At 38.8% G+C, this 19171-nt stretch overlaps 1 protein-coding gene across 4 annotated transcripts; it reads right to left on the bottom strand.

Moving 5' to 3' along the window:
• Positions 1-455: 455 nt before the first annotated feature.
• On the bottom strand, positions 456-19067 carry WDCP (WD repeat and coiled coil containing). 4 transcript variants are annotated; one of them, XM_057743526.1, is made up of 5 exons: positions 18964-19067; positions 9964-11776; positions 5524-5641; positions 2651-2823; positions 456-872 (listed from the first exon to the last, which is right to left on the bottom strand). In XM_057743526.1, exons 2-4 carry the CDS (start codon positions 11755-11757, stop codon positions 2696-2698), a joined length of 2040 nt encoding a protein of 679 aa, XP_057599509.1. In that variant the 5' UTR covers positions 11758-11776; positions 18964-19067; the 3' UTR covers positions 456-872; positions 2651-2695. The 4 variants fall into 4 exon arrangements, 2 of the variants coding, with proteins under 2 accessions (XP_057599509.1, XP_057599508.1); XM_057743525.1 differs by lacking the exon at positions 456-872 and having other exon boundaries at positions 1012-2823; XR_009054855.1 differs by lacking the exon at positions 456-872 and having other exon boundaries at positions 2695-2823; positions 5524-5625.
• Between the last annotated feature and the right edge of the window lie 104 nt (positions 19068-19171).

The following is a 19171-nucleotide window of genomic DNA, read 5'->3' as shown; positions in this document are numbered from 1 at the left end:
GGAGTCATTTAACAAGAGTATTCAAAGCAATACTGTTTGTAATTGCAAAAACAGAACCAGGGAACAATCCAAATGTGCACAGCAAGAAAATGGATAAACTGTGGTAACTTAAAACAGTGAAAGCAACAGAACATGCACATAACAAGTATGAATCTTAGAAACAATACTGAGTGAAAAAAAGCAAGTTGTAGAAGACTACATACAATAAAGTACCATCATATAAAGCTCAAAAACAAGGGAAAGTAAACACTACATTATTTAGGCCAATGTGTATAGGTAATCATGGTGAAACTCCTTTTTAAAAAGAAAAAGGGAATTCCCGGGAGGTCTAGTGGTTAGGACTCAGCACTTTCACTGCAGCGGCCTAGGTTCAATCCCTGGTCAGGGAACTAAGATCCTACAAGCCTCATGGTGGGGCCAATAAAAGAAAAAGAAAAAGAAAGAAAAGAAACGATAACTTATAACAATCAAGAGATTAGTCACCTCTGGGGTGGAGCTACCTCTATGGAGAAGCATCTAGGAGGGATACACAGAGAGTTTGAATGGTTCCTAGTAATGTTCTGGTTCTTAAATTAGGTGGTAGGTGGTTCACTTTATTACTAAGCCTTCTTACACTGTACATCTATTGCATTTATCAAATAATTCCATACACAATTTTTAAAAATCTGGGTGCAAAATAAGATTTGTAAATAATGCTTTTATGCAAAATATTCTCAATGTAACATTAAATAAAGAATTTAGCTCTTCTCTCCCTGTTTCCTTCTCTCCCAAAACCAACAAATACTGGATTATCTTCTATGATTCCAATGATTATAAATAGTAGAGGCCAAGGAGACATCTTTTGTTTGAGAGCTGTCGTGGAATCAGATATGCTGCAAAGAAATAACATATTCTGGACTGTCCACCAGAAAAAATACAAAGATGACCTACACATATGTAAAATCAAGAACATTCCTCTATACCGGAAATAATCACAAAGCAAACACCATCAAAACACTCACAAAAGCCACAACAACCATTAGTGATTTTATTGAAGACTCATTCACATTTTGCTGGATTCTGACCAGCGAAATGATTACATCATACCCCTTGAGGCACCTACACTGATCTTACTACGGGGTACCCCAGACTCCCTCTTGGTGCTTCACGGTTGTGTGCTTCCACCCCACCCAGACACTTCCTTCGAAAATGGAGGCAGGCCTCAGACTGTCCTCAGCCACTGCTCTCAGACAACTGATTCCAGACAAGTGGCCTCCACTTCCATTATTCCAGCAGCTCCTCTAATGCATTTCTACCACAAAGTGGGGCCTGGCTCCTTCCCATCTCAGCTCCACCTTCATAAACTATAGCAGACAGACAGGAGTCCTCAAGGGTACAAAATACTTCTTTCCAGATGATTTTAAAAGAAAGGGGGAAAAACATGTATTTGGGCTCCTATGCATCTGAGCTTCTATGGCTGAAACAATTTATCTGCACATGTGCTCTGACCAGCCACACACCGATCTGTTTGTTATGCTGCAATGGCTGAAGGTTATGACTCTGAAGGCAGTGAGAAGTGGTGAGTCTATCTGAAGCTGGACTCAGGGCTCCTTCCTCTATGCTAAGCTGGCGCTGCAGCCCATAATTATAATAAACTATCTCAGATTCAGTGAAACCTCCAACTTTCTGAAAATACTCTCGCAGATTCTATTCTGGCCTTTAAGAACTGAACACAGGGCAAAGAAAAATACCAAAATTAAAGTGACAATGTAAGGGAGTTGATTACTGGGGGAAAAAATAGGACATTTTCATGATTCTCAAAATGGGGGTGGGGAGAAACCTATCAGGGAGAACATCATGAGTGTTGACAGCACAAAATCATGCCGTAGGCCTCACCTATGCTTGGCATTATACTAGTAACATCAGGACACACTCAAAGGGTCCAGAGGGAGTCAAAACACTTGAAATTTGATTTGAAATTTGCCCAGGGCCAGGTTTTAGGAGTACCTGGGCCTCTGTCAGCCAGAATTCTCTAGGGAAGTGAGAGGGTTAGGTTTAAACCCTGGGAGGTCCAGCCAACATTAGAACTACCTCCTGTTCTAGGTAGCCCTGGGAGCAGCAGTCGATTCTTTGTCTTCCTTTGAGCTCTGCTGATCCCTGCTCATTTGGGGTAAAACAATACACCGCAGCAGATGTCCTCCAGCACTGCTTGCATGCAACTTTAAGCCAAGAAAAAGATCTGTAGCAATGCTGAGGTACCTTTTAAGTGCATCTAAGAGCTTTAACACCGTTTGGGGCAAGGGACAGAAAGCCTCGAAAAACCATAAAACACAATCCACATGGCACCATGATACTGTTTTGTGCCGGGAATTCTGCCCTTAGACAAAACCACACAGTCATGAATACACAAGTAATCACTTTCTGAGCCATCTAACAAAGTCTGGGCTCTGCCGCAGGGTAGGGAATGTCAGCATGAAGGGAAATGTGGCCGGGCCAGCCTCAGCAAGTGCTTCGCCTTCCGGCGACAGTGCAAATCCCAGCTGGGGAGTTTCCATCTCGGAAAAGAGGCCTGGTTTGTAACAACCTCATCTGAAAGGCTATGCAGCAAACAGTCTGCAAACAAGTGTCAAACTATACTGCCAACATGGTTAGAACAGCCCGTGATACCTACGCTTTGGGCAGCAGATCCTCTAAAGATGTAAGAGAAGGACCAAGATCAAGACTCTGAGAAAGAGTCTCTAAAGTCATTTGATCTGCCATCTCTTATGATTATTTCCTGCGCGGCTATGAAGGTTAAGGGGATGAAGCCTTCACTATCAGCACAGAGAAGGATCCAGTGGGAGTCTGCAAGGTAAAACAAACACACAGGCCATTTAGGATATCCTGTCTTACTCTATAAGGGAAAATATGACAAATATGACTTTTCTGAGGGAAAGAATGTAGTTGTTGATAATCTTGAACCTGACCATCACAAGACTTTACAGAGAATGGGAAGATGGAGGGATCAGGTATAATTTAGGGTCAGGTTATATGGCAGGAAGGGGATACTCACAACAGGTTATAGCTAAGGGACACATATTTTCACACAGCCTAGGCATTAATCACTCAGTGCTCTGCATTTGAGCTTGTGTGTGTATGTGTGCATACGGGTGTTAGGGGTTGTATGTAGTGTCCCTACCTTACCTACATGCTGTTAAGCAGTTTCTCCAGAAACCATGTAAAGTTGGGAACAGCTACCCTTTGGAGGAAATTTCTATATTCTAGAGACCCATACCAGCCTCTAGACATCCAAGGAGGCTGAGCTGACTAGAGCTAGATTAGAATGGCCCAGATAATCCTAAATAGTTTGTTCTGGGATAACCTAGGGCCACTAGCATAACACATACCTGGACTTTCTCTGGTTCTTTCAAGTCTACTGTGTCTCACCTGTTTACCCTGTAATTTCACTTCTGAAAATCTACACTTTCTAAAAACATGTAAAATATGCAGAGAGTTTTTATTATTTATGGTAGTGAAAAACTGGAAACTGCCTAAACATCAAGAAAACATGGCAAAGTAAAACATGGTACTAAGATTAAATCCTTCTTATCACAAGGAAAAAATATTTTTTCTACCTACAAGGGTGAGTCAAAAATTATGTGTACTCCAGTTATATTAAAACTTCTGTTGGCTGCACTGTCTTATCAGCGCTAACCGTTCAAAGCTACTGTTGCCCCAGTCACTGCTGCTGCAGGTGTGAATGTGTAACATCAGTTCACTTGTAACTGTGGTGCAAGCAAAAATGGATGCCCCACTTGTGACTTGCACAAAAGAAGAGCAGCATGCAGTGATTCATTTTCTGTGGTCTGAGGGTGTACCTGGCCGTTATATATCAAAGACTTTGTGCACAGTTACGAAGAAAGTGTTTTGTCGCAAAGAAGAGTGTATTAATGGATAGAGAAGTTCAAAGAAGGTCGCACAAGTGTTAGCCATCAAGAAGGAGCGGATGCCCATCCACGGCCATGGCTGATGACAACATTGAGCGTACACGTGAAATGATTCTGTTTTCTGGGATTCTCAAGGGCCAGTATTGGAACATTATCAGGAAAAAGGTTCAACAATCAACAGTGCCTGTTACAGTGAGATGCTTATTGAAGCACTTAAGCCTAAACTTCGGATTAAATGCAGACGACTGCTATCCAAGGGCGTTGTGATCTTGCATGATAATGCACGTCCGCACACTTCCGTCCACACTGTCGACACTCTGTAAAAACTTCATTTTGAGGTGTTAGAGCATCCTCCCTATAGTCCTGATCTTGCTCCATCGGACTTTCACCTGTTTGGTCCCCTGAAAGCAGCCCTAAGAGGATGAAGATTCACTTCTGATGAAGAAGTGAAGATAGCAGTGCATTCGCGGCTCACAGCTCAGCCTAAAACATTTTTTAATGAGAGAATACGAAAGCTTGTTGACAGAGGGACAAAGTGTGTTGAAAAGCAAGGAGATTTTGTTGAAAAATGATGTATTTGTCTTTTCTAAAAGTTAATTGAAGTAAATTCTACAGCCAGAGTGTAGATAAGTTTTGACTCACCCTCGTATATGAGATAATGGATGTTCACTAAACTTACTGTGGTCATCATTTCATGATGTATGTAAGTCAAATCATTATGTTGTACACTTTAAATTTATACAGAGCTGGGAATTCCTAGCGGTCCAGTGGTTAGGACTTTGCGCTCCCACTGCAGGGGACATAGGTTTGATCCCTGCTCGGGGAACTAAGATCCCACAGGCTGTGCAGCATGGCCAAAATAAATAAATAAATTTATACAGTACTGTATGTCAATTATATCTCAATAAAACTAGAAGAAAAAATTTTACAGTACACCCAGGATAGAATTAACCCCACCCAGTAAAAATGAAAATTATGAAGTCATATCATAAATGCATGTGTTATGTCAATTATATCTCAATAAAAGTTCAAATAAATAAATAAATAAATACATGCATGTGTTAAAACAGAAAAGTGCCGATGCTACACTGTTAAGGGGGAAGAAATGAAACAAAATTTTATGTTCAGTGTAGTGGCTGTCAGGAAAAGACTGACACGTAAGAAAACCACCATGCTCTCCATCGGAGGGAACACAGGCATGACTCAGTCCCTTGCCATCTAGGAGTGTCCTTCATGTCCAAATATTTACTGCATACTAAAATGACAATCCCTTAAGAAATATTCGGCAATGCTGTGATCTTTATGTTTCAGTGCAACAGGTAAATAAGGTTTTTTGTCATTTCCTTGCAATTGTTACATATTGTTTTGTAATTCTAGTTTTTTCATGTGTACATTTAGGTTTTCCAGCTAGGCTGTAAATTCCTTAAGGGCAAACCCCTTATTTTCCATATGTTTTGGCACCTATAATAGGCCTGGGTATACAGCAGACAACTAATAATACTTTTAAATTATCTAATGAATCACTGAATGGTTGGTACACTTCATTTTCATTACCAGTGAAAGTTATAAAATAGACGGAGAGGGTATTGGGTAGAGTCAATTTCTGAATTTTACCTACCATGCAGCATTTCAATGAGAGAGAGGCCAAAAGTCTGTTGGACTGTACTGAGTCTTAGCTTGCCATTGCAGAGAAGCACAGCTCTTTTTTCAACATCAGGACCTAAAAAATAAGATTTCTTCAAATATAAAAATAACAGTTGTTAAAATGATTGCATAAGCAATGGAGTTAACATTTCCCAAGAACAGAATCTATAGTTTTAAAAATTCTTATCTATTACCACTATCAATTAGACTTGAGTTTTAAATAAGGAGCTTTTCGCTGCATTATTTAACACAACTAAAGAATCAGACAAAACACAACCCCTAATTTCCTTTTTCTCTGTTCTTCTCCAGGGTTCTGTCTTTATTGTTAAGAACTGCCTTTCCTAGAATACGACTAATAGCACTATAGGATGATAGACGGCAGCCTGAGAGACACAATCTGATAGTGAGGATCAACTGCTTGGCTGTTTTAGATACACGCATACCTCAGAGATACTGTAGCTTCGGTTCCAGACCACCACAATAAAGCGAATATTGCAATAAAGTGAGCCACATGAATTTTTTGGTTTCCCAGTGCATATACTATAGTCCATTTAAGTGTGCAACTGCATATGTCTAATAAAATAATGTACATACCTTAATTAAAAATGCTTTATTGTTAAAAAATGTTAGCTATCATCTGACAATGCAGGGTTGCCACAAACCTTCAATTTGTAAAAAACACAGTATCTGTGAAGTGCAATAAAACGATGTATGCCTACATAACTGAGAAACTTTATGCTTTCTTTATTGGGGAAAAAATGCCAAGAAAGACTGCCCTAAGTCGTGGAGTGGCAGAAGATTTGCCTAAGTAAAATAAACTGTGGTCAAAATTCACTTAGTTTAGAAAACGTACAAATAACAGTGATTTTTAAATTTTAGAAGTCATTAAAAATTAATTCAACTTTAAAAATTGTTTCAAATAAATAAAATAAAATAAAAACTAGAAAAAAAAATTGTTTCAAATATCCATAGAGAAAGAAAATATAAAACGATTATAGCTCTCATTTAAGACACATTGAGTCCAAAGGTATATCCATAGAGCATAGAATGAAAACCATAATTTCTAATTTTATATTATTTGAAACCATATCTTCACATAAGCATTTCTAAAAGTTTTTAAGTTATGTCTAACTTATTTTCTTTTTTTTTTTTATAAATTTATTTATTGGCTGTGTTGGGTCTTTTTTGCTGTGCGCGGGCTTTCTTTTTAGTTGCGGTGAGTGGGGGCTACTCTTCGTTGTGGTGCACAGGCTCCTCATTGCCGTGGCTTCTCTTGTTGCAGAGCACGGGCTCTAGGCACATGGGCTTCAGTAGTTGCAGCACATGGGCTCAACAGTTGAGACTTACGGGCTCTAAAGCGCAGGCTCAATAGTTGTGGCGCACGGGCTTAGTTGCTCCGCGGCATGTGGGATCTTCCTGGAGCAGGGATGAAACTCGTGTCCCCTGCATTGGCAGGTGGATTCTCAACCACTGTACCACCTAGGAAGCCCCTTATTTTCTTCTTAAAGTTATCACTACTCATTTTCTGACTGCTAAGAAATATAATTTCAACGACAAAAGGTAAACTGTACTCCATTTGTGGTAGGATCAACAACTCAAAAGATATGTCTACCAAGTAATAACATTTTAAAAGATATCACATAAGTAAACTGTAAGGGCCATAAGTAACTAATCTTTATCTTAACTCTTATGAAATGTGGCTTCTGAAATTATAGGGGGAAAACTCTTCACTGCTTTTGATTATTTTGCTTTTTTTCTTTTATTTTTCTCATTACAAAAGGAATATATGCTCAACATAAAGAAGTAAAACAGAAACTTATAATGCAGAAAGTAAAGTCCCTAAAATTCTACCTTCCACGAGTCCTTACTGATAACAGCTTGGTTGGATTAGTTCATTATAAACTGAGAAATTAAGGAACTGAAAGGCAAAAAAAGACATTATTTTTACTTTAAAAAAATGCAGAGACTTCCCTGGTGGCGCAGTGGTTGGGAATCTGCCTGCCAATGCAGGGTACACGGGTTTGATCCCTGGTCCAGGAAGATCCCACATGCCACGGAGCAACTAAGCCCGTGTGCCACAACTACTGAGCTCTGGAGCCCGCAAGCCACAACTATTGAGCCCATGTACCCCAACTACTGAAGCCCATGCCCCTGGAGCCCATGCTCCGCAACAAGAGAAGCCACTGCAATGAGAAGCCCATGCACCACAACAAAGAGTAGCTCCCACTAACCACAACTAGAGAAAGCCCGCACGCAGCAACAAAGACCCAATGCAGGCAATAAATTAATTAATTAAAAAAAAATCTAGGATTGAGATGTTAAATGTTTATAAATATTTGTTTCAATTAGCTTTGATATATAAAATAACTAGGATCCCTAACGTGGTTGTGAAATTAAATGGAACAAAAAAATTTTAATCAGTGATATAACTGATTTTTAATTGCTTTATTTGTGATTTAACTGGTTTTAGGGACAATTTAGGAATTTGAAGAAGGACTAGGTATTAGATGATACTAAGAAATTATTATTGTTATCAAGTGTGATAATGGTACTGTGATAATTAAAGAACATATGCTTATACTTTAGAACATCATCCCAAAATACTTATGGCTGAAACACCATGACGTCTCTACTTAAAAAATATTTTAGAAAACAAAAAAAGAAAAAAAAAAGGAAACAATTATGGCAAAATGTTAACAATCATTAAACCCAAGTGACAGATATAGTTTCATTATGTAGTCTTCTCATATGTTTACAAGTTTTCATAATAAAAAAGGTATTTTATGTATTTGAAATTTTTATGATAAAATAATTTTAATTCAGTTTTAAATTATTCTTTGGTTCTTTTAAAAACCTACAACCTTCAGTCAGTAAAACAGTAGTTTTATGAAAAAAACTAATTAAAATAACTTTTTGAACATTCTTTAAATAGTATCAATAATTTACACATTATTTATTATTGATTTCAATACCAACTTTCTGCAAATATTTTTTAAAACAAAGATTTATAAGTCCACGGTAAACAACTCAGTGTGGTATTGTTAAAGTTTTAGATAAAGAAACCAGCATTACAGTAGCTGCAGTAAGAAGAATCCAGAACTAGATCTCAGTATATATGTTTATGTATGACAAATGTGGTAGATCAAGTTCAGTGGAATTAAGATGGTTTTTTATTCCAAAAAAAAAAAAAAAAAGATGGTTTTTTAATAATGTTGGTAGCACAACTGGTTATCTAACGTTCAGGAAATTTTAATTAAAGATTAAAAACTTAAATGTAAAAACTAATGTAATAAAATAATTCAAGAAAATCTAGACTATTATATATATATCAATTTCTAGAATAATAAAAAAACCTCCTGTAAACTGATAACTCCATAGCAGTAGGCAATTCACATTCAATTGGCCAAAAAACATGAAGACATATTCAAATTCACTAATGGTAAAGGAAATACAAATTAATAAAAAGTGAAATACCACTTCACACTCATCAAATTGGTGAGGATGTGACAAAAAGGACAGTCCCTTAGGTTGCTGACAGGCATGTGATGATGCACTGTTTAGCAAAAACTCTTTGAAAGGCAATCTGGCAACTATATTAAAAGCAGAAACATATATATATTTGCACTTGCATTTCTGGGAACCAAGCCAACAGAAATAAAAGTCTGAATACAAATAGATACTTATGAGAATACTATTACAGTACTATTTGGAGTGGCTAAGAACTGAAAACAAAGTGAATGTCCTTCAACAAGGGAATGGCTGAATAAACATCATACTCAGCATGAAGTAAAGAATGCACCGCATGACCCCATTTTTGTAAAACAATGACAAAATCACCACCAACACCTCTGCCTCTATATACCTATGCATACAAAGATCTGTGCGTAATAGTACGAAGTAAAATATAGAAGGATCCACATTAAGCTGCTAGTTAAGGTAGGTTATAGAGAGGAGGAGCAGGGCCAAATTTGATGGGGAAGGAAAGTGTTCATGATAAAAACAGATATGATATGATCCCATTTGTGTAATATTTTATGTTTGCCTATGCTGGCATAAACGGATGCATTAAAAATTTTTAATGACTATGACCTTTCTTATAAACGGAAGAGTGTCTGCAACTGAATAAGGAAAAGGTTTTCAGCATGATTTAAAAACATTTTTCTAAATATAGATTGCCAGAATGAGTGCAATCATGTTTTCACACCATGCATATGATGAAATCACGGTGTGTGCTGGTATGTATGCCCGTCTGGATGACAGACAACCAACCTGGAAAGATGTAACAACTTGCCTGAATATAACATGCCCAGGTCAGTGAAGTTCAATTAGAACGCCATCTTCCTCATCAACAAATTTCTCTTGCAGTACCTACTGGCTTCTGGAGCCAGTGGTAGCTCCTCAAAGGAGAAGTTACCTGGCAAGTGATGTGAACATAAGGCAGATCCCAAGAGAGTGGATACACTGGAGAGGATTTCTTTCCATTACGCAGAAAGTCTGTGAGTTCAGAAAGACGTTGCTGCACTTCAATCAGGTTCCTAGATAAAATTTCCAGTTCCTTAGATAGCTGATAAGTTTCCTTTTCTCCTTGTAAGTTAGGAGGTTCCGTGGTACTGGTGTGGTCTGGTGTGCCGCTGGGTCTGGGCAGTGTTACTGACTGGTTAACAGGCCCAGCATCTAGACTTTCTAGGGCTGTGGAGGCATCACAGATACTGGGTGAAGGACTTTTGATTTCTTTAATAAGGGTTCTTCCAGGCCTTCCACTTGGACTGCTGCTATTACCTGTTAACAAGAGCCCTCCGTTTTGGTGACAAAAAGCTGGGGAAAGACTTTCGATTAGCTTTTTTCTATTGGCTTTATTTAACAGAGTACTGAAAGCAGAGTAACCACTCTGGTTTTCACTCAGCGTCATTGGAGATTCTTCTTCCAACATAACTTCTCTAACAATCAAACGAATCATATACTGATCAGACTTTGAAGAAGGAAGAAATGCCAAATCAGAGGATTTTTGTTTTCCTACCAAAATTAGTAATAATTTATCTGTCAAGAAACACATGCCTTTTGGTTTTTCATTACTCTCTAACCGAATTTGCTGGATGTTTGGCATAAATGATGGAATGACAGCATAGATAAAAATTATATTACATGTATTGGAAGCCACTGCGACTACCTGTGCTTTAAGATTAAATGCTATCAGATCAGGAACCAGAATGCCTGGGATGGTGACTTTTCTGTTCTGGGTAACCTCCTCCTCAAAGGTCAAGAGGACCAAATGTGAAGAATCCAGGCCAGTTCCTGTCAAGCAGTCCTTTTTTCTTAGGCAAATAAGAGAACTAGTCTCAGGTTTAGATCTACTGAAGTGTATATGAGTTAGATCCAAAGGATCAGAAATGGATGAAGAAAAGGGAGAAACTGGTATTTCAGAATTTGTTTCAGAGGAAACTTCATCAACAACTGGTAAAGTACACAGACAAGCGTCTTCACCACCAGGGGAAACGTCAAAGGTTCCAGTTGCATTTAAGCCACAAATCTTATCTAGTGGAAGCTCAGTGGCTATAGCGACCCGTGAGTCCACAGTGGCTCCTATTGAGCGGACGTAGCTGTCCACATCAAATACTGGGCAGACGGAGCATCTGTGAAGAGTCTTCTGAGCACTGTCCCAGATATAAGAATGCAGGCTGCTGCCTACTGCCACCACCAGCCTCTGGCCATCCTGGGTCCAACATGCACAGTGAATGAGGCCTTGGGTGTTGATGTCCACTTTGACCTGGGAACTGTCGCAGTGAACATTGTGGAAAATGGAGACATCCTGTGCAGTCAACACAGTAAGGACAGCACTTTTGGGGTGCCACACACAGCCCTGGGGAAGGACAGGGAGTGACTGTCTGATCTCACAGGTCTGAGATATCAGCCATTTGCTTGTCTCCGTAGTGCCAGGACACAGCTGCCACACGATGATATGCTTCTCATGCTGGACAGCGAGCAGAGTGGGTGTGTCAGCTGTACCAGATGGGGCCCAGGACACTCTATATACATGTTCAAATTGTCCAATGACCGCTGAGTCCCCAAACTTGGCCTCCCCACTGTGAAGGTGTAAATCGGTCAGGACTACTTGATTCCCATCAGTCCAGGCAAGGCCATGAATTGGGTGTATTGCTTGATACAGTGCATTCAGTCCAGTCCTGAGAAGTTTTCCTTTTCCCAATTCCATCCTATCTGATAAAGGTTATCTGAAATAATTAAGAAGGGAAGTTATACCACAAGAATATAATCAGACAAATTCAGGATGCAGGACATTTTACAAGACAACTGGCTCAGCCCTTTCACAGGTTATTATTGGGAGAGAATAAAAGGATGGGAGGAATTTGGCAGAGTAAAAGCCTGCCTGGAAGCGCTGAGAAATTATTTTTCCTGCAACATAAGTCAAACTTTTGAAACCTAATGAGTAAAATATTTTAATAAAATTTTAATAATGGGGATGAAATTTCAGATTTTGTTGTTGTTGTTCCACAGATTTATTCTATGATCGCCTCTGTGGAATACTGGTTTTTAACACTTGGCTATTTAGGCAGCCAAACATATATTCAGGGCACCTCTAGTTCAAACTTCCCTGATCACAGATACTAAAATCAGCAATATAGGCAAAACAAGAGTAACGCTTACGGCAGCAGTTCTTGGTTCAAAATTCCAAGCCACTCATAGGAAATCAGGTAAACAAAAAATGTACACTCTGATTACCAACCCTGTGTTTCTTTAAGTTACTGTAATCACAATTTTTAATGTAGCCTCACTATGACACTATGATGAATGAGAAAGTACCAATAAAATATGCAAGATGCACATAGGGCCTGAAATGAGCCAACTCATCATGGAGTTGATCAATACTACAGATGGCTGCCTCTAGTCCTTTTGTAAACAGAGTAGGTAACAATTACAGGTATATGATAAGATCAGAAGTGTGTATAAAGATTAAAATCTTATTAAATGCCAAAACCTAATTGCAAAGTACATCATGTAATCTGAAAGAGTAATAATTTTTATTGCACTTAAGGATCTAAGATATTTTAAAAGAATCTCATTTTTTAAGGCTTTCAAATAGCTTTATTTCATGTATATTTTTCTTTTAGTTCGCTCAAATCTGACTCTTGTCAGTATGCTTTATTTCATTTCATTTTGAACACTGAAGGGAGAGCAAAAGACAACACTTAAACTCCCATTTGTCATCAGTTTAAAATATGGTAGAACCTTACTAACTTCCATCAATTTTGATGGTAAAATTTCGTGGTTAGCCTTTCTATGAAATGTGAGACAGGTCAAAACAGAGGAAATCAGGATCACATTGTTACTGAATATGCAAAACCAGACCATATTCTATAAACACACAAACATACTACCTGAATTTGCTGACCAAACTAGAAGGAAACGAAGGGAATAAACGTGTCCGGTATGTGCCACACATGGTGCTGGTCATCTAGAATTCAACACAATCCTTGTAATTGTCCTGTGAGCGTAGCACTGTTATTCTTATGTGAGAGACAACAGAGCTGAGCCTCTAGAAAGTTAAGAAACTTGCCCTTCATATCTTATAACAAAACACCTTCCAGATAGATTAAAGATCCGAATGTGTAAAATGAAAATTAAGAGATTTAAGACTTTTTACACTACTATAGAAATACTCAAAAGTACATGTATGTGTATAAGGATTTACCATAGCATCTTTTGTAACAGAAAAACCTAAATGTACATCAATATGGAAATAAATTAAAAAATAAGGAGGTTCCACCATGTGCTGCAACTACTGAAGCCCACACGCCTAGAGCCTGTGCTCTGCAACGAGAAGCCACGGCAATGAGTAGCCCCAGCTCGTCGCAACTAGAGAAAGCCCATGTGCAGGAGCAAAGACCCAACAAAGCCAACAAATAAATAATTAAAAATAAATAAATAAATAAGGAAGCTCCATGAGTACTGATATGGAACCCCCCCCCCCAAAAGCAGTGAAATTCACAAGATAACATGCCTAGTAAGCTCCTATTCATGGAGAAAAAAAAATCCACCTGTATATGTCCATATGCATGTGTTTGTATATATTTACATAAAGATGCAAAAAAAGATCAGAAATAACACATACCAAAATGTTCACAGTACATACTGAGATGGAGTGAGATGGTAGAAGAGAGAAGGTGGGACCTTCTTTGTATTTTCTGCATTTTTTGGAAAGACTGTTTTTTGGGGTGTTTTTAAAAAATATTTGCTTGCACCAGGTCTTAGTTGCGGCACATGGGCTCCTTAGTTGTGGCATGCAAACTCTTAGCTGCAGCATGCATGTGGGATCTAGTTCCCTGACCAGGGATGGAACCCAGGCCCTCTGGATTAGAAGCGTGGAATCTTATCCACTGCGCCACGAGGGAAGTCCTGGAAAGACTGTTTTTATAATAAATATACAGTCAAATAGTCCTTTTCTCATTGAAAAAAGAAACTAAAGATTCAAATGTAAAAAATACTTAATTTATAAAAAGCTCTTACAAGCCAGTTAAAAAGACAAAATTTTAAGTGGCCAAAGAATATAGACAGGCAATTTACAAAAAAATTATGATGATTAATAAACACATTCTAAGTGATGTTTAATCTTATTAGTTACCAAAGAATTGTCTAAACTTGCGGTGTCCATTTCTTCACCACTCATTCTCTTCTGAACCCACCCCAAATTGACTCCATTCCCATCTCTTCTCCAAAACAACTCTCACCAACCCACCAGTGCTATCCATGTTACTGAATCCGATCGACATTTTTCAACCTTGTTTTACTTAGTAAATGTCAAAGACAGAACTTGAGAAGCTGCCTTCAGACTCTAAATCCAAAGAAATGTATTCTCCTCCAAACTGGTAAATTTGCTTTTAACTTTTCTGCAAATTTTTTTCTCATTCCTCTTTGCTAGCTTCATTCCTACTCTTAGAATCTTTTACTAAGACAGAATGGTCTGTTATACTTCTATACATGATGTCAGATTAAGTGGTTCTGCCGTGGCTTGCTAAATTGAGAAATATATCCTCTGTCATTACTAATGAAGAAAACTGCCATCCTAAACCCACTGGTCTTGTATGAGATAATATATGTTTTCCCCTAATATCTACTTATGCACTTTTAAAAGACTTTTATTGATAAATAATGCATGATACATTTTCCTTGGCAGAGAAAATTCCTAATGGGCCAATTACATCAAAAGCAATTTATCTGATATGTTTTAGGCCACCCAAGTCAGTCTAATGTCATTGAGGGTATGTACAGTCAAGGTTAGCACAGGGTAAGGATTTGTGAATAAAGGAAAAACAAATTTGATAATAAAGTTACCGAGATTTTTTAGAAGAATTAATTTTAATATTTTCCTTTAGTAACAAGAAGAAATTTGGTAAAAAACTAAAAATAGAGTTATCATATGATCCTGCAATCGCACTCCTGGATATATATCCAGAGAAAACTATAATTTAAAAAGATACATGCAACTCAGTGTTCATTGCAGCACTATTTACAATAGCCAAGACATGGAAGCAACCTAAATGTCCCTCGACAGATGAATGGATAAAGATGTGGTACATACATACAATGGAATATTACTCAGCCATAAAAAAGAATGAAATAATGCCTTTGCAACAACATGGATGCACCTAGAGATTATCATACTAAGTGAAGTAAGCCAGAGAGAAAAAGACAAATATATGATATCACCTATATGTGGAATCTAAAAAAGAAAAAAAAAAAAAAAAATAGAAATTAACTTATCTAGAAAACAGAAATAGATCCACAGACATAGAAAACAAACTTATAATTACCAAAGGGGAAAGGGGATGCATTTAAATTAGGAGCTTGGGATTAATGTATATACACTACTATATATGTTGATGTAAGATGTTATGGAAAAACCCAAACAAACTTTTTGGCCAATCCAATCCAATATCAATAGATAACCAACAAGGACCTACTGTGTAGAACAGGGAACTATACTTAATATTTTATAATAACCTATAAGGGAAAAGAATCTGAAAAAGAATATATATAATCTTTTTCTGATGCTTATATATGTATGTAAACTGAATCACTGTGTTGTACACCTGAAACTAACACAACACTGTAAATTAACTATACTTCAATAAAACTAAATTAAAAAATAAAAATTAAACAAAAAAAGAAATTTGGTCTACTTTTCTCAAAAACCCAATGATAATTACAAAAATCCATTCCAATCCTTTCTACTCCATTATTTGTCCAGGTACTGACCACCTATTCCTTTTTAGTAGGGAAGGACAAGAAGTCCTCTTCATTTCAGTCTCTTCTCTCCCACAGAACCTGGACTCTACGTGTGTTGGGTAGAATTATCTTGAGAAAAGTCACAGCTCTGGTAATTTTACATTTCTGCTCAAATATCTTTGATGAGTCTCCACAGTCTATGTCTATAAAAGTTCTTTCAAAATATTTTAGCAAAGCACTGAAGGCTTTAAATTGTCTTATACTGCTCTACCTTTCCAATCTTATCTCCCTGATCATAAAGGGTCTGCTGAAGAATTTGGAATTTAGAGGAACCAGCACACATTCATGCAACAATGTGCAGAACAAACCTGAGAAACTAGGAAGTTGACAGGTTTAATAAGAGGCCATGAAATAGTTTGAATGTCACGATAAGAAAGTGAGCCAAGTTTGTAGCTACTCCAGTAGAGAAAGAGGGCCAGGTTCAAGAGATACTTCTAAGGTAGATGAAATAGGTATCTGTAGGAAAACATTCAGAAGTCTTTCTGAAACCTTGAAAATGTTACTAAAAGTAACTAAAGTATGTAGGCCCAGCAACTGGATGCAGGATGTCCTGCTCCAGCAGCGGAGGAACTAAGGGTGCTGAGCGTGGAGGCCATGGGGACATAGGCTACCGTGGAAACAGAAAATTGACCCTCTCTGGGGGCGCAGCCCCCTTCTCACCTGCACACATAGACGGGTAAGATTCCTCAGGGAAGGAACCACCTAAGACAGGAACAGTCACACAGGGGCCAACAGGGGTGGAACACAGACCCTTAATCCTTCTGAGAGAGGTCTCCTGCCCCCAACGCTGCTTTGCTTTCCAGGCCCAGCTCAAATTCACGCCCAGCTCAAACTGGGACCCAGGAGGCAAACAAAGATCATTGCCCCCAGTCATGTGAGGCCTTTGTTTGTTTACTTCAAAGATAACCTTGATTATGGGAAGAAATTGGGGGTGTTAGACCCTTAAGCTATGCCGAGAGCTCAATAAAAGCAACGTGGGATCAATCAGCGAGGCTCTTGATCCTAGAGGTCTTGAGTCCCCGGGTCCCATCTTTCTCTTCAGTCTGTGTCTGTGTTTTCTTCAAGCTTGCGGCACCCGTCACTCACCTCGAGTCGCCTGGGCAGGTATCAAGTAGGATGAGTGGTGAGGAAGAAAGGAGAATTAAGGATAACATGCAAATTCTTAGCTTGGGAAATTGTTAAACCATTAATCAGAGATATAGAAGGTGGAGCATGCTTCAAAGGTAAGAACAATGTATAGTGTGTGACAGGTTTAGTATTAGATGTGCTTCATTTAAGATGTTTATAGGGTAGCACTGCACCTTAGACAGTCAGCAGTAGGATATGGGAGTCCTGTAGAGTTGGTAGTTAAAAGATCAGAGAGGGACTTCCCTGGCGGCGCAGTGGTTAAGAATCTGCCTGCCAATGCAGGGGACACGGGTTTGAGCCCTGATCCAGGAAGATACCACATGCCGTGGAGCAACTAAGCCTGTGTGCCACAACTACTGAGCCCACGTGCTGCAACTTCTAAAGCCTGTGTGCCTGGAGCCCATGCTCCGCAATGAGAATCCCAGGCACCTGCAACCAGAGTAGCTCACCACAATTAGAGAAACGCCCAGGCGCGGCAACAAAGACCCAACACAGCCAAGAAATAAACAAATAATCTTTAAAAATTAAAAAAAAATAAAAGATCAAAGAGCCAAGACAGCAAAGGCTGAAAGGACCTTCAGGTGTTCCCCAATTATTTTGTATCTTTTTAAATATTTACAATTTGCCTGAAGCTAACTGTATACCTTTCGGTCTCTCAACCCTCACACTATACGATTTCTCAAATCAGGTGCACTGGTTGTTTCAAGAGAAAAGCAGACTGTATTAATTCAGGGGAAAGGTGGTCAGAACCAGGACCTGGTGCTTAGTCTATGGCCATTTAATCCTTCTGTTTTTAATCTTCTTTAAAGACAACTCATAGTGAGAATCAAGGGGCTCAGGTGAATTGGAGCACTTCCAGTAGGTTTAAACAGTTACATACTGCCCAACTTGTTCTTCTAAATGTATTGTGTTTTCACTATAAAATAATTCCAAGTTCTTTACATTTATTATTGTTTTAAATTAACACACAAGAAAGGTCAAAGGGAGCTAGAGATTCTCATACTGAGTTAAGTCAGAGAAAGACAAATCCCCATATGACATTGCTTATATGTAGAATCTTAAAAAGTGGTACAAATGAACTTATTTACAAAACAGAAATAGAGTCACAGATGTAAAAAACAAACTTATGGTTACCAGGGAGGAAAGGGGGGTGGGGGGGTGAGGATAAATTGGGAGACTGACATATACACACTACTATACATAAGAGAGATAACTAACTAGGGAACTCTACTCAATACTCTGTACTGATCCATATGGGAAAAGAATCTGAAAAAGAGTGAATCTATGCATATGTATAATCAATTCACTCCGCTGCACAGCAGAAAATAACAAAACATTTAAAATCAACTATACACCAATAAAATTTTTTTCAAAAAGAGGTCAAAAGGTAAATTCACAAAAAAAACACTCATCCGAAGAAAATTATGCCAACATCCCTCAAGACATTTTTTCTACGCAGTTTGGGTTAAGCTTTTTCAATCATACTGTACAATTTCATACCATGATGTTTTCACTTCACATTATACAGTAGGATTTACCCATGCTATTTAAAAGCTTTATAAATCATTTTTAGAAGCCACTTAATATTCCCTTTTCCTCACTGTTTTGAGGAAGTTCCAGAATTTTTCCTCACCGGTGAGATACCTGGTGATAGCCAATTTTATCCTTTTAAAAATAACCCTGAGATAAAGGCGTTTATGTGTAAAGCATGTTCTTCACTTTGAATGGCTTCCTTAGGATATATTCCCAGAACTATCACTCCTGAGTAAACAGGGAATATGTTCTTTGGTGGAAACCCACCCCCTCGCTCGCGCTCCTCCGCCAGCCCTCGCACGTGGCCCCCCACCGTTCTCTCCTTGGTCTCCGCACACCTGGGACACTTCCACTTCTCCCCCGTCCCTCACAGTGCCTGTCCCTCCACTTCCCTCCCCGCCCACCTACAGCCTCCCCACAACGGCCAGGCCGGTAAGCAGTGGAGACAAAATACCTTTGGTATCACCGCCCTACAGAACACCAATCTCCCGGGGGCCGCCGGGACTCACAGCCCGCAGATCCAAAGCTCCGAGAAGGTACCGGAAGCATCTGCTCGCAGGCCCCTGATAGGTTAGCGGTGGCTGGGCAAGCTCGGCAATACCCCCTGTCTATTGGCTATTGAATGCGTCCCGTTATGAGACGGTCCTTCCCATTGGTCAATA

This window comes from Hippopotamus amphibius, chromosome 7, assembly GCF_030028045.1.
Source record: "Hippopotamus amphibius kiboko isolate mHipAmp2 chromosome 7, mHipAmp2.hap2, whole genome shotgun sequence".
NCBI lineage: Eukaryota > Metazoa > Chordata > Mammalia > Artiodactyla > Hippopotamidae > Hippopotamus > Hippopotamus amphibius.
This window is presented reverse-complemented; position numbering and strand designations above follow the sequence as displayed.

Excerpts from the sequence above, each read along its gene's own strand:
- WDCP (XM_057743526.1), bottom strand. The coding sequence starts at position 11,757 with ATGGAATTGGGAAAAGGAAAACTTCTCAGGACTGGACTGAATGCACTG. Across the intron at positions 5,642-9,963 it reads ATGTTCACATCACTTGCCAG|AAATCTTATTTTTTAGGTCC; the intron begins GTAACTTCTCCT and ends TTATATTTGAAG. Across the intron at positions 2,824-5,523 it reads TCTCATTGAAATGCTGCATG|ACTCCCACTGGATCCTTCTC; the intron begins GTAGGTAAAATT and ends TTTACCTTGCAG.